This window comes from Leptosomus discolor, chromosome Z (assembly GCF_034619465.1).
Source record: "Leptosomus discolor isolate bLepDis1 chromosome Z, bLepDis1.hap2, whole genome shotgun sequence".
Taxonomy (NCBI): domain Eukaryota; kingdom Metazoa; phylum Chordata; class Aves; order Leptosomiformes; family Leptosomidae; genus Leptosomus; species Leptosomus discolor.
The window spans coordinates 82633453-82647166 of record NC_141419.1 but is presented as its reverse complement, the minus strand read 5'-3'; the positions used below and the strand labels follow the sequence as shown (position 1 = coordinate 82647166).

Sequence of the window (13714 nt, the reverse complement as noted above, 5' to 3'; positions counted from 1 at the left end):
CTTTAAATAAATTCTCTGATGCTTGGAACACTGAAAGTTTCGTTACTGACAGGTTTTGATGTGATTTTGTTTGATGTTCAGTTCTTCTGCATATCAGGATATATTCAGTGCCTTAAATGCATTTCTGGTGCCTGGTTTTAGGTTTCTGTGCCAGGAAGCTTACAGCCAGTGGGGGAGAGCTGTACAGGCTAGTCCACCCCAAACATGGAGGGTGACCAGCAGACGGACAACAGTGTGAGCCAGCACTTCTTGAGCACAGGCAGATGTACAGGAAACCAGTGTTTCCCTCTGCTTCCTCCTTTTCAGGGAGGCTGGTCTTGCTCTGGGCAGTCACACAGTTCCTCTGTACCTTAAGTACAAGCCCTGTGCATGTATTTCTCCTTTTCATATAGGGCCAAGTCAGTAGCAATGTCTTTTTCAGTCTCTCCTCCACCGGCCCGTTCTTTGTTCCGTCTCAGGAGATGAGCAGATCAAAATGTCCAAGGTAAGGTAGCCCTCAGTGATGAATGCAACTTGCAAACCTGAGATGGTTTTGCATTTTAAAACACACTATGTGCTGAACTGTAGCTGTTGGCCACAGCACCTAGGAGTTTGATTCTCCTATTTTATGGGCCAGAATTACATGTCTGTGCTGCATCATGTCGTGCTGTGGGACTAGAAATGCCCATTGTGAATCACCTTCTCTTCTCTCTTGCAGAAGTTCCATGGAGTTGGACTAAAATAAAGTTTTGGGATGTCTCTATTTGGATTAAAATTTGGAAAGAAGAAACTGAAAGGTGAGTGCGGTCTGCTAATGCCATTGTCACGGGTGACAAACTAAGGAATGTAAATACAGCACACACGTGAGCCCTTGAGATCGTGTTTGGGAGCATGTCTTACACCTGCAGAGCAAGCCGGGGAAGACGCACTTTCTTTACTTTTCCTGCATTTTGTACTACCTGGAGGAGTGCTGCAGACTGTGGGCCTGTGAACAGGGGCATATCTGCCACAGAACAGGCTGCAAAGTTTGTGCTCTGTCATGGCGCATGACTGCCTTGGGGAAGTCGAGTTTTGGTGTTTTTTCTACAAGGACCTTTTGGGTGAGTGGGTGGATGAGCAATTCACAGTGCCCTCTCAAGCAGTTTATAAAATGTGCTAGAAGCAAGTTAGTGTGAAGGTCTGATGCAGTCTTTTGATGATGAAATATGTCGATGGCAATGGCTCGTATATTCCCTTCAATAGGAGGTAGGAAGAAGAGCAAAGTACAGAGATGCACCCTGTACCCCAAAAGCTGCTGAGGGGAACACTAACTCTGGAGAAGAAACCAGAGCCTACATAATTCCCTCCCTGTCAGCTCCACGTGGCACCCAAACAAACGGGTGTGGAGATAGGGAGCAGCCATGCTCTGCAACACAATCCCCACCAGACTTTGCAGCAGAAATCCCTGCCAAGATGAACGCTGGAAGAAGTCTAGCAGGAGGGCTACAAGCATGTCCTTAAAGTGGGCCAGCTTCCTACAGCCTCTTAGTGTGCATCTTCGTCAGGCTTTGCAGCAGGAGCCACTAAACCAAGTCGTGTGTTTTATCACTTCACCTCCAGGCCCAGGGTGCGATCTGTGGTCAGGGATCCAGGTCCACAAACGTGAAAAGGAAAAGTCTCTAACCTTTCCTTTCCAGGGTGTTCCTCCTTGTATTTAATGAACACAGAGATTAGTGACCTACTTGTATTTTGACATAAAATTATTGTTTTCCCAACCTCTTTGAGCTCAGGAGACTGAATAGCTGTTTCCCAAGGGTTTATTTTTGCAATTGTGCTGCTGTTTCCCCTTCCTGGCACAGGGCAGACAGTGAGCCCTGGTGTTAAGAGGGGGGCATCCGTTTGCATCCCAGGAGAGGAGGTGGTGATTGCTCCCAGGGAATGATCTCTGCCAGCCTGGGGTCTTTTTCTCCATCTTGGCTTTGGAGATGAGGGAGCACAGGCTTGTCTGTGAGCTGTCATCAGCCTAGGGCATCCTCACTTGTAAAGCAGTAGCTGTTCTGATTATCAAAAAGATTATGTTGCTATATTAGGAAAATTTTGTGTTTTGCCTGGCCCTGTATCTGGGCTTTGGCAGAGAAGTGTTCAGCCCCTGCTTCAACCAAGTGCCTAAGAAATTCAGATCTTCCCAGACAGGAAAATCGTACTGTATGGGGAAAGTTCATTTATTTTCACATTTTATGCATTTTTGACCACCAGTTCAAAATCAATTAATTCAAACTACAGGAAGTTCAGAGAAGGATAAGGGAAGCTGGGGTGATCAGGGAATGAGGAGCTTCCATAACAGGAAGCTAAAAGAGCATTTTTAGCTCCCCTTTAATTTTTAATTCTTTTGCCTTGCAGCCCAAAAGCTGAAAGTGTTATGATTGCTCCTTGCAAACATTTCACTGGAGTAAATGCCAGGGCTGAAGTGCTATTTTAATCCAAGAGTTTATAAGCCTTTCTATTTGGAGAAGTCTGCAGGACTGTGCTGCTGAGAGCAAGCAAGGCTCTTCCGCAGGGAACATCCCATACACGCACCTTGGAGGAACAGTACTGCTTATGGGAAGATCAAATTTCTATTCCAGAAACAAAGCTGGATGACAGTTAACCTTACTGAAGAGCCATGCTCGTGCTACGACTTTCATGGGGAAGGAATGGATTACCTCAGGCATTAGCCTGAAGTGAGGAAGTACATCTCTTAGATAAGCAGCAGTGGTGTTTCTATGGAGAAGATGCGTGAGATCTTTTAGACTGAGGTTTAACTTACAATGAACATTGATGAAACAGAGGAATGGGGATACTTTCGGTTCACAGAGTGTGTGGGAAGAAATAAGGATTATGCCTTGGTGATGGTTGATAAGTGTGGAATATCTCCGCTCACTGGCTTGATCCCATGAAAGCTTAACTCAACACTGGAACTTTGTACTTCAAGAATGGGGATGGTCAAGTACTATCCATGAAACAATCAGAAATACGGAACAGGGAAAACTCATCTACCCAAATAACCTTATCTGAAGGTGTCTGCTTCTTGTTGATGACAAGAGCAGTCATTGCTGCAGCTTTGCCTCCATAAGCCCAGCCTAGGGGCACTGTGAGATGAAAAGAAATATCTAAACTGACCCAGGGCTTTCGGAAAGCTCCATTGGGTTTTCCTTCTAGCTGCTAGGGACAGCCTGCTGGCCAGGGCAGCTGGATTTGAGCAGCCTGACTCCAGGCAGAGCTTGGCAGGGGTAGCAGCTCCCTATGGAGAAGGCAGCCCAAGACTGGCTCTACAAACATAAAGCTCGTCTGCCTTCTGGAACTCCTACTCAGATCTGATAGGAAATGTCTTACTACCACAGCCATTGAAGTATGGAAAAAGTATTTATTTTTACATAATTTCCCATGAGAGAAATAACTGTGAATTGAAAAACTTCTCAAAGTTCGTTTCAGAGCTGTATTTATTTTTACGATTTTTGCATCACTTCCTATCACTGTGTATCGCTGTTATTAACAGCATATGTAATTGTGTCAAGCTGTGGCATTACCAGTATGTCTAGGAGATACTGTTTCCTTCAGATTAATTTTAATAAAAACAAATTACTATATTTCAGCTGCTTTATTTGGCATGCTGATATCGGTCAGAATATTGTGAACTACTATTACAAAAACCAGGATACAAAGTGATGTGAAATTCCAAACCAAATTTGAAAAAAAATTTAAATTAAAGTTTCCAAAATGAAGAAGAGACCATTTCTATGGCTAATATATTTGAAAAATCCATACTTTCATTCTGAAATGGACCGAACACAAACATGAGAAGATGCAGTTGCTTCTTGAGAAATAATCTGCTACAAGACATTTGTGAGATGTGGTGAGTCCCCACCCCTTGCCCAGAGCCAAGGCAGGTGGGTGAGATGTCGCCAAGAGGAGGAAGTGAAGGAAAATCAGACCTGGTATTATTACAGGAGACAGAGAAAGGGAGAGACAAGGCAGCCCCTGTCCCTTCTCAGAATAACCTAAAAGGGTTAAGCTTTTAAGGTTATCTAGCCCTTCTTCCAGGCCTGTGTCCCAAGACCGCTGTTAGACCAGGAGTGTTGTACATGCTGGGCAAATCTGAAGCATCCTCTTGGAGCTCTCTTTTCTTGTTTTCTCTTTCCTTGTGGTGATAATATCAAATGCTGCTTTTAGAAAAGGGCAAGATCTAATACTGAACATTATCTTCGTATTAAAAATTTACTGGACCTGAGGCAGAAATAATTCCAGTTCACCCTCAAGATAATTGATTTCAGACCTTGCATCTGCTGTATGAAAATGGAGATATGTCAGTACATATCCTAAGTAGTCCCTCTGTTAGTGATGCCAGAAAAAAAAAAATTTTGCATTAATACCAGGACATATGAAATGTTTTACCTGTGTGTGAAATTTCAGTTGCCATGTAGAGTTTGTTTATTGCTAGCAGGACGCTAAGCTCAGTACCAGGCACCAAAGACACAATCCATAACCACAAAAAAGTGTATTTCTTGCATTTAATTTCTTTGGGAGGAAGGAAGATTCTTATTCTTTCGAGGCAAAAAGACATAATAAAGAAGATCTCTATTTAATAATGGAGGAACAGACAGGAGGGAATAGGTCTAAACCCATTTATGGTGGTGTCTCTGAATGATCTTGCCACAGGTTTTTTTAAATTAAATCACTCACACTCAGTAGTCCATTTCAGAGATGAAAATGCATGTGGTTGCCAGCATAAATCCTCTCCAGCCACAGCAGCCAGAGAGGCTCCATTGAAGAGGGAGCATCTACACATTGAAAATGTGTGGTTTTGTAACATGGAGCCCTGGAGAGCCCCTCCTTTGAGTCAATAATAAAAACCATGTTTGTTTACTAGGCAGCTGAGCGTGTTCCTGCTTTGAGCAGGGCTTGGCTGTGACCTTCCCCTTCCCCATTTCCATCCCACAGGGTTCTTGCTGCTCCTCCTGCCCGAGCCACGCTCACTGCACCCTGCCAGGCCCTGGCTGCCATTCAGGGCAGGGATGGGCTTTGGTTTCGTGCTGCAGAGCAGCAGGCATGCAGGCACCAGGCATGTTACAGCGTTAGGTTGACACTCAGATAAGGAGGGTTCGGCTTTTGTCTGTGTCCCACACTGGCTGTGAAATGTAGATATTTAACCAGTGTGAGCCTCAGGCCTGTTGTATGGCTGTTCCCTACACCCACGTATCCTCTGTCCTATAATAAATGTTGAGCTTGTTGGATAAAGATCCCTGGCTTTGGTTTTGGGTAGAGTTCACTTGGTACAGCTCTGATCCCAGCAAGGCACTGCTGTATTGTGAATGTAAAATCCTGTTCTCTTTAACCCAATGGTAGGGACTCTGCTGAGGTACAGCACCTGAAAATCAAGGAGCTTCATCTCTCATGGCTGCAAAAAAGGGGAAATTATTGCTTTCAGATGAAAGGAAATTTTAGCTATTAACTTGTATAATAACCTCCCTAGAAGCAGTGATTTTAATTGTTTGATACAGTATACAATGACTTGCTCTCTCCCATGGAGTTGCCTTTCAATAGACACTAATTCTAATTTTTTGGGGACAGGACAGAGGTACCAGCGCACCATGGCAGGTGTCAGTTACTTGGGCACACAGAATAACAGTCCAGCAAATACCATAAATGGCTAGGATTTCACTGCCTGTGAAGAGATGGGTGATCACCTGGGTGCTAGATGCGAGGTGGCACTTGTGCCATGGCCGAGAGGTGATACCAAAAGCTGGGTCACACAGTGACAATGAGGTGCACAAAAGTAGGGTCAACAAAAGTAGGAGGGAGATGGGACAGGAGGAGGTGGAAGGAGACACGTAAGGAGATTTGAAACAAAAAATATACTGTGACTGGTGGAGGTCTTTGGAGACTGCCTATAGCCTGTTGCAGGACAGACCTGAATTAGAGTCTCGGGAAGGCCAGGTATGTGCCCTTGGGAGCAGAATAACCATGTTACAGCTTTCACAATTTGGTATTGGTAAGGTTAATAGCTTTGCTAAAAGCCACTCTGCAAGGGGAGGTGGGGAGGTGAGCCCAGCTCCTGGATGCTACTCTCTGCAGCTGGTCCAGGCCAGCATTTGTGCTCTTGAGGTCACTTGTTTAAAGGGTGGAGTAGAGATCATTATTTTTACAGCATTTACGTTGTCTCTGTTCTGTTGTCAGGCTTAGTTACACTGGCACTCCCCTAACGGGGCTGTGTTTGTTTCATGCATGAGGTATCTATCAGGCCCTAGTTTGTATAAGACTTGGCAAAACCAGGCAGCCCTTAACCTTCTGTTTCTTGGAGCCACAAGACCCATTATCTACAAAACTTTTCCAACAGCCTGTTGAAAGCATTGCTCTTGGCACACGCTCCTTAGCATAAACCAGAAACAAATTTCCAGGCTGTCTGACCAGATCTTGAATCTAACCTTTTGCAGGAGTTTTCCGTGCAGGAGTCCTAAAAAGAGAAGGCTGGTGGGCTGGCCAGTTACATTTATAGCTGATTTTTGGCATGAGTTTAATTTTATTTAATACAGATGTTACTCTGTGGTCTAGCTCCTAAATCTGTCTGCCTGAGAAAACAGCCACTTTCCCAGTGACTTGGTCTCAGTGGTTATACCAAGAACTGGGCACTAAGCCATATTTATGTACACTGAGTTTCCACTGATGAATAATTTAAAATAATTTTCAATGGCAGTGAAATGATGACTTGGAGCACAAATTCCATTCCTTCTTTCCAGTTATTTGTGACTGCAGGTTGCAGAAGCAGAAAGTTTGAGTTGCTTAGAGATATAAAAAAGTTTCAAGAAATTAAAAACTTCTCATCCGATAGCTCTTCAGGTTTCCCCTCCCTTTTTCCTCCATGCTTTCAGAATCAACAGGGCATGATAAGACATGCATGCTTGGATCTGCAGCCAAAATAGCCTGAGCTGTTGTTTCCAGGCAAAGCTGGTGTAATGCTTGACTTTCCCTAACTTTTTGTTTATTGTGATCATCCAAGCTCCATTTCTGTCCAAATAGTTCCAGAAAAAAGTAAGAATTGTCTGGTATATGATAGTTGAGAACTGCTGGTTTAGAAGGCACACCAGTAGGACCTCATGGTCCCCTGTTCATAAAAATGAAACCACTGAGGCAGAGTTGCCCTGTGCATGCGGTCAGTGGTGGTTCTCCTTTGGTGAAGCCAGAATAGGACAGAAAGTTCTGCTTGCTGATGTTGTTGGATGAGGCACCCTTTGCAATTCACTGTGGCTGTTTTTGCTTTAGCCAAAGGTATTGGCTGTTATCCAGCAAGGAAAATGAAAATCTTACCACTAGAAATTAGCCTCATATTTTAGCCTTTAGAGACACTGCTTCTGAGGGGGATGGATAGCTATGGCAGGCCAGAGACTTCCCATTCAGTTTTGAACCATGTTCATAGCTATCTAGGGCCTTAAGAAATGGGTTGTCCTATAAAACCTGCCTTTAGGTACCACATGGTCAGGCTCAGGAGGGCAAAGCCTTGAGTTTCATTTGCTGTTCTGTTTTGCATCCCACTGCTTCATATTTGTGTGCTACCCCTAAGCTGTTTGTGGCTATTTGAGTGTCTTATATAAAAGCCATTCCTCTTGAAGAGTGCATCTCTCACCGTGGTGAGAAGCCAGGCTCCTTTCCTCGCTGGAGAAGATAGATGAGTGGTTTCTTTCTAGGAGCATTTGAGATCCTTGAATTCAGCAGCACAGGCAATGTTGTCCCTGGGTGTTCAGCCTCTCATTTCAGGGTTGCGGGAGGTCTTTGGCTTTGTTGCACTGCTCCACATAAGTGTGTGGTGCGTGCAAACAGCTCTGCTTCTGCCTGACATTTCCCCTTCCTAGGACCAGCATGGGCTCTGCAAGCATGACTCGGTAGCCTGATAGGTTTTCAAGCTTTGTCATCTGTTCCTATTTATATTAAAGCCATTTATCTTTTCTATGGCATTTATTCCAGGACTAGACCTGGAGCCCCCGGGGAGTGGAAAAGAGTAGCACTTACTGTATGGGAGGAAACGTGCGAGTATTGGGAAGTTCTGCTTTTAACAAATAGCTTTATCTTTCGTCTGCTTTGATAATACTGGTTGCTCTCAGGAAAATTCCTCAAGGGGCACATAACACAATAGTTGAAGACCTACAAGCCTGGACCTCCTGAGCTCTGCTTCTGTTTTTCTCTGGGACACCAGGCAAGTTACTCTGATCTCTCTGTACATTGTTCTCCCCATTGTGAAAGAGGAGAAAAATGTGTCCAAGGAAAGCAGTGAAGGATTAAGCACTTTGAAGGTCTTGAATGAAGCCTCTGTGGTTGGTCTGAATCACCCAGCTGGGGCAAATGGGAGCTGATTAGAAAATGCCTGACACAGCTAGATGTGCCTGAAGAAAGAGAAAAGCACATTTACCTGCTAACATAGCTTTATACTAGTAATTAGAGGGCTTGATGAAAACAGCCCACAGACAGCCAAAAAAAAAATAGTGATCTCAAAAAGGCCTTAAAAATTACAGATGCTGTGTTATTTATAGGGTTATTGGAGGAAAAGGAGGAAGGATAGCAGTTCAATGCACTGAATAGCTTAGACGCTTGCTACCGCAAAAGCGAATAAACAGGAAGAACTAGATGTTTTGACACATCATTTAATAGTTGTAATAGACACGTGCTAGGATAACTCATGAGGCTGGAATATTAATAGAAAAGATTAAAGCTTATTCTAGAAGGGTAAGAGAAGTTTTCCTGGTATGCTCGTGTGCTCTGAGATCCAGCGTGAAGAAAGACATTAACAAATCACAGATTTCTGAGTAATGCTACAAGGGTAAAGAACACAGGCATAACAAATCAAGAAGAGCAGGCTTTTGTGGAAAAAAAAAATATATATAGTTCTCTGAGAGACAGGGCATGGTGGTAAATTAGGAATTCTAGCTATGCAGAAGCAGATTTGGAGAGGAGTGTAGGGGAACATGACCTGTTCAGCTGGCACAGTGTTTTGCTGCAGAGGTGTGTAATTTTTTGGAGTTAGAGAGGGGGCTGTTCCAGAACTGATTCTCTCTGACAAGGAGGAGATGACTGGTCCTGTGAAAGCAGGAGGGAGTGTAAATGGGAATGATTATGAAATAATGGTATGATACCTAGGAAAAAGTGACAATAGCAATGGTTTAAAACGGACTTCAAAAAGGAAATATTCAGTAAATATGAAGAACTAGTAACTGAGATCTCATGGGAAGGAAATTTGGGGTGACAGGAGAATTAAGCAGAGCTGCCGTTCACTTAAATAATTGATACTAAGGGCATAGGTATAAGTCACCATCTTTCAGTGAAAGGCTCAGAAGGGTGAGTAAAATGGCGACATCACAAGATCCTCGTTCGCTTCAGGCAGAGGAAGGATGCCCCTAGAAGGTACAAAGCAGCTTGTTTTATCCAGCACAAACTGTGGCAAAGGCTCAAAGCAAGAACAAGATATTGAGGACATAAAGGGCGATAAAAATCGTTCTGTAAGAGTTGGGTTCTCTGGGGTTCTGTAACCCTTCTAGTAAAAGGGAGATCAAAGATGGTTTATGTCTGCTATTCAGTAAAAAAAGCCTGGCAAGCAATGCTAAGAACTCTGGTTCTGGTTTTTTGTTTTGTTTTGTTTGTTTCTTTGCTTTTCTTTTAGACATCTAACATGATAGTTGCCAGAAACAGGAGAGGTTTGAGGCTGGAATAGAGCGAGAATGGGTCGGCTAGGTAAGGTAGAACATGGCTTGGAGCAGTGCTGCCTTTGAGAGTTTCTGGTGCTCAGATAGGCAAAGTTCAGAAGACTGGGAAGAGAACAAGCATAGCATCTGTCTTGAAACAGGGGAAAAAGAAAAGCTGAGCAATTACGGATATATTGGTGTCGCTTCTTGGGTGAAGGTTAAAACAGTCTACAAACCACTTCAAAGTAACTAGGAGTGTGTTTGTAGGGAAGAGATGATTAACAGTCAGCAGTCCTGAAAACCAGCATCAAACGAAAATTAATTGTGTATTAGTGGTAGCCAGAGGGCTAGTGAAAAAGCCTTACATAGCTGTCATATATCTTGACTGTCATTTATGACATTTTTATGAGTAAACTGGAGATACATACTCAAGATAAAATCACCATAAAGTGAGTGCCAGACTTCTCAGAAAAAAAGATACACTTACAATAGTTATCAATGACTGATTATGAAACTTGAGAGATTCATCAGAGATTTATCCTGAGTCTGGTATTCAGTATTTTCTTCTACATCTCAGCCGGCAGAATAAAGAACACAGTAAATCTGCGAACGGCACCATGCTGGCTGGAGCTGCAAGCACACTGAAATAAAGGATTAGAATTGACTAGTTGGAGAAATAGTCTGAAAAAATTTGGATGCGGTTCAGCAAGGACTAATGAAAGATTTGCATTGCCTGATGAGGCATTGGCTCTGCCAGAAAGGATCTGCCAAAATGGATCGTATTCTGGAAAGCCATCAACCACATGCTGGTGGTGCATAAGGATATTTTAAATTACTTCTAGGTGAATTCCCATGTCAAATATGCGTTGTCTACAAGATAGGTAGAGTGATCCTGGTGCTCCAGTCAGCTTTAGTAAGGTCTCAGCTGCAAACTATGGCCATTTTTCATCACTGTGCATCCAGAATGAGCCAAAATAGCTGGGAAGCCCACTGGAGAGCAGCAAGAGTGATATTACTTCTGACAGATTGACCCATAAGCAGTGACTGAAGAAACTGGTGTTGCTTACCCTTGGGAAGAGAAAACTACAGTAAGGCATAACAACCTTCAGTATGTAATGAACTTGTCTGTGCTCTGCATCCTTGGCAAGTAGCACAAGGAACTGAGGGGGAGCAGAAAAGCACCTTTGACCATCCCAGGAGAAGATACAATTTCCTTAAATTGAAGTAATGAGTTTTATATTAGATAATGGGGGGGAAAATCCTTCAAGGGAAGGGTGCTGCAGTCCTGGAATAGGCAGTCTGAAGAATAGCCATCACTGTAGTTTTCTGGAACATTTATTGTGAGTCACAGACATGACCCAGTCTTGAGGTCTTTTTGATTTGATGACCTTTTGAAATCCCTTCCAGTAGTTTTTGATTTCATGATAGCTACGGTGGTGATGTCCCATCTGTGGGATGGTGCTAGGAAATGCACTTGTACTGGAGGAAGGGCAGTAACAGTAGGCTGATGGCAATAGCTTCAGAGATTCCAGGGAGAAGAGATGGAGCAGGGCAGGAATAGAGAGCACACCTAGTTAAGTGGTAATTCTTACCCAGGAGAAGCTGAACAACCTGTAAAATCAGTGCTGGCTTTGCAGTGGGTTGTGGGTAGAGGAGGCTTGGCATATGGGCTTAGAGTGCTATGGTACCAGTCTGCAGTGCTGCTCTATCAGGGAAACCAGCCTCTTCAGTTTCCTGACATGGGATGGTTAGCCCAGAGCACAGAACCCCAGTGACATTGCCTTTTAGCAGCTCTGCTTGCATTTTCTGATGTTTCATTCATATCTGTATTGACTCTACTTACCTTCAAGCATGTTTGATGTGTTTCCTTTTCTTTACAGAGGAAGAGAGACAACTTCAAGCAAACAACCGGGATTTTAATCTGCAGTTTGAATATGCTGTAAGTAACCAGTATATGTTGTTTCAGGCAGATGTAGTCACAGATGTAGCTGCATCTGCTTCATTTCTTGAATGTTGTTTCAAGGCGGTGATGTGACTGCATGCTAGCTATGACTTTCCAGACAAGGCAAACATGTGCCAGATGAACCATCAGAGATGGTTCGTTGCTGAGCCAACCATTGAGAGTTCTGCCTTTGGAGTCAGCCCTGCCAAAGGGCAGTTGAAGGAGATCAAATGCTGGAAGAGAACGACGCAGTGACTTTACACACTTCCAGAAAATTATTTGTGAGTCAAAGTGTTTGCAGGATCAGGTTCCAAGGCCTTTCAATAACAGAACCTGGGAGGAGTTTTCTGTTGGAAACGTTTATCCATTTAAAGTAAAACATGAAAGGAAATGTGTCAGTTCCTCAGCTCTTGAGGTGAAGTCCTCTCTTGCAGAAAGGTTTTGAATCTGGCCTTTGTGGCTTCTTGCCAGCTTTATTTCCAGCTCCTTAATAGCCTACTTAGGTTCATGTTGTGCCATGAAATCTGTGACTCCAAGGAGCACCTTGACATGGGCTGGCTGTGACCCAGGTCTGCCAGGCTACAGTGCCAGTGAGCCCCTCTGGCAACTTGATTTCCAAAGGAGGGCTAGCTCAGTTGCTAGACCTGTACAGCCTGGCTACAGGGTCATCTCCTCCTTGAGGTGATCCTGAAGCTGCATTCTTTCAAAGTGTTTGCAGCTGCCAACTGGTATTGAAATGAATTTTGTGAATTTTTGTCCTCTGCATATCCGAATTCCAGTGATGAAATCCATCCTTCGGTTTTACTCAGGAGCTCCTTTGAATCATGTTTTGGTTTAGGAACATAGCAATATTTTCTCAGTAAGAACTGGAAGAACTCAACATTTCAGAACACTGTAATTTCTCGTGAGATAGAAATTCTGACTTGCCAACAGCTTTCACTACAGATCTTGATGTACCTGATCTGTTGGCAACATGAACTGGATGGTTTTCAGTGGTCACCTTTCATCCCTGAACTAACCAACACAGGTTAGACACTTCCTAGGTACAGAGCTGCTGCACATGTCCTGAATAAGAAATGCATTGTAGTTAATATATGTGAAGGACTATGCAGCATGAACTTTCAAGCCTGGTGATTTGAGACTGGGAAAGGGCATTTGATTTGCACAGAACCCAGCGGGGTGGGTATTGCCACTATGTACAGACTTGTGATCTTTCATTGAATGATTGCAAAATAGACTCTGTGAAGCAGTGGGGCTGAGAGGCAGGAGGGAGATATACAGTGATGTCACGGTAGAGACAACATGCAACTCTTCTGGTTCTGAGCCTATTTCTGTGAAAAGCCATCCATAAGGCTGCCTTTACATGTCACTGCTTCCCAGATGATTGCTTACATGCCCAAGGATTTGCAATTAACCAAAATTAAGGAGAGCTCTGAAGGGTTTCCATGAGAGTCTATTGGTTAGGTGTAAAAGTGGAGGCAGCCAAAAAGCCAGCCCAATATAGTCAGTTAAAACTTGACAGTGAGTTTCAGTAATCCTACCCCTCATTTCTGTCAGCTGTGGCTCATGATTTCTGGAGTCCAGTGTAGACTGAAGCTTAGGAAATCTAGAAAACTGTCTAGAAAAAGTCAAGCCTTGAGCGGGTAGTGAGGCACTAAAAGACTTTAAGTGGTGATATAAGCACTGCCCTAATTGTATGGGGCTGCATATCATGTCCTGCGCTGCTTATTTCAATTTATTAAACCTGCATTACCATGGTGTATGAAAAGGACTAACCTTGCTCATAAATTACTTCAGATCCTGTGCAATAGATTGCTCAGCGTATCTGGAGATGCCAAAAAGAGATATAGTCTCCTAGTACCCTCCCATCAACATATGCATGATGATCCTGAAAGTTAGCTCTTCCAGTCCAAAGGTCTTTCACTCTTGGAGAGTTAGATCTTCCACTGCAAGGGTCAAATCTGGGCCCCTTCCTCATTTTTTTCAGATTTGTCTGAACATGGTGATGTTGCACTGCTAAGCACTAGGATGTGGTCCAGGGGGACCAAGACTGTCCAAACACTGGAGCCTGCCTTGAGGTGCTCAGGCGCAGCAGCTATTAGGCTTAGTT

General features: G+C 43.7%; 1 protein-coding gene across 1 annotated transcript in view; it reads left to right on the top strand.

Moving 5' to 3' along the window:
* Nucleotides 1-9698: 9698 nt before the first annotated feature.
* Nucleotides 9699-13714, top strand: part of LOC104352333 (phospholipid-transporting ATPase ID) — a 58062-nt gene continuing 54046 nt past the window's right edge. Inside the window, 3 exon segments of the mRNA XM_086480178.1 lie at nt 9699-9716; nt 10713-10755; nt 11543-11601. Of these exon segments, the coding sequence (XP_086336304.1) occupies nt 9699-9716; nt 10713-10755; nt 11543-11601 (120 nt within the window).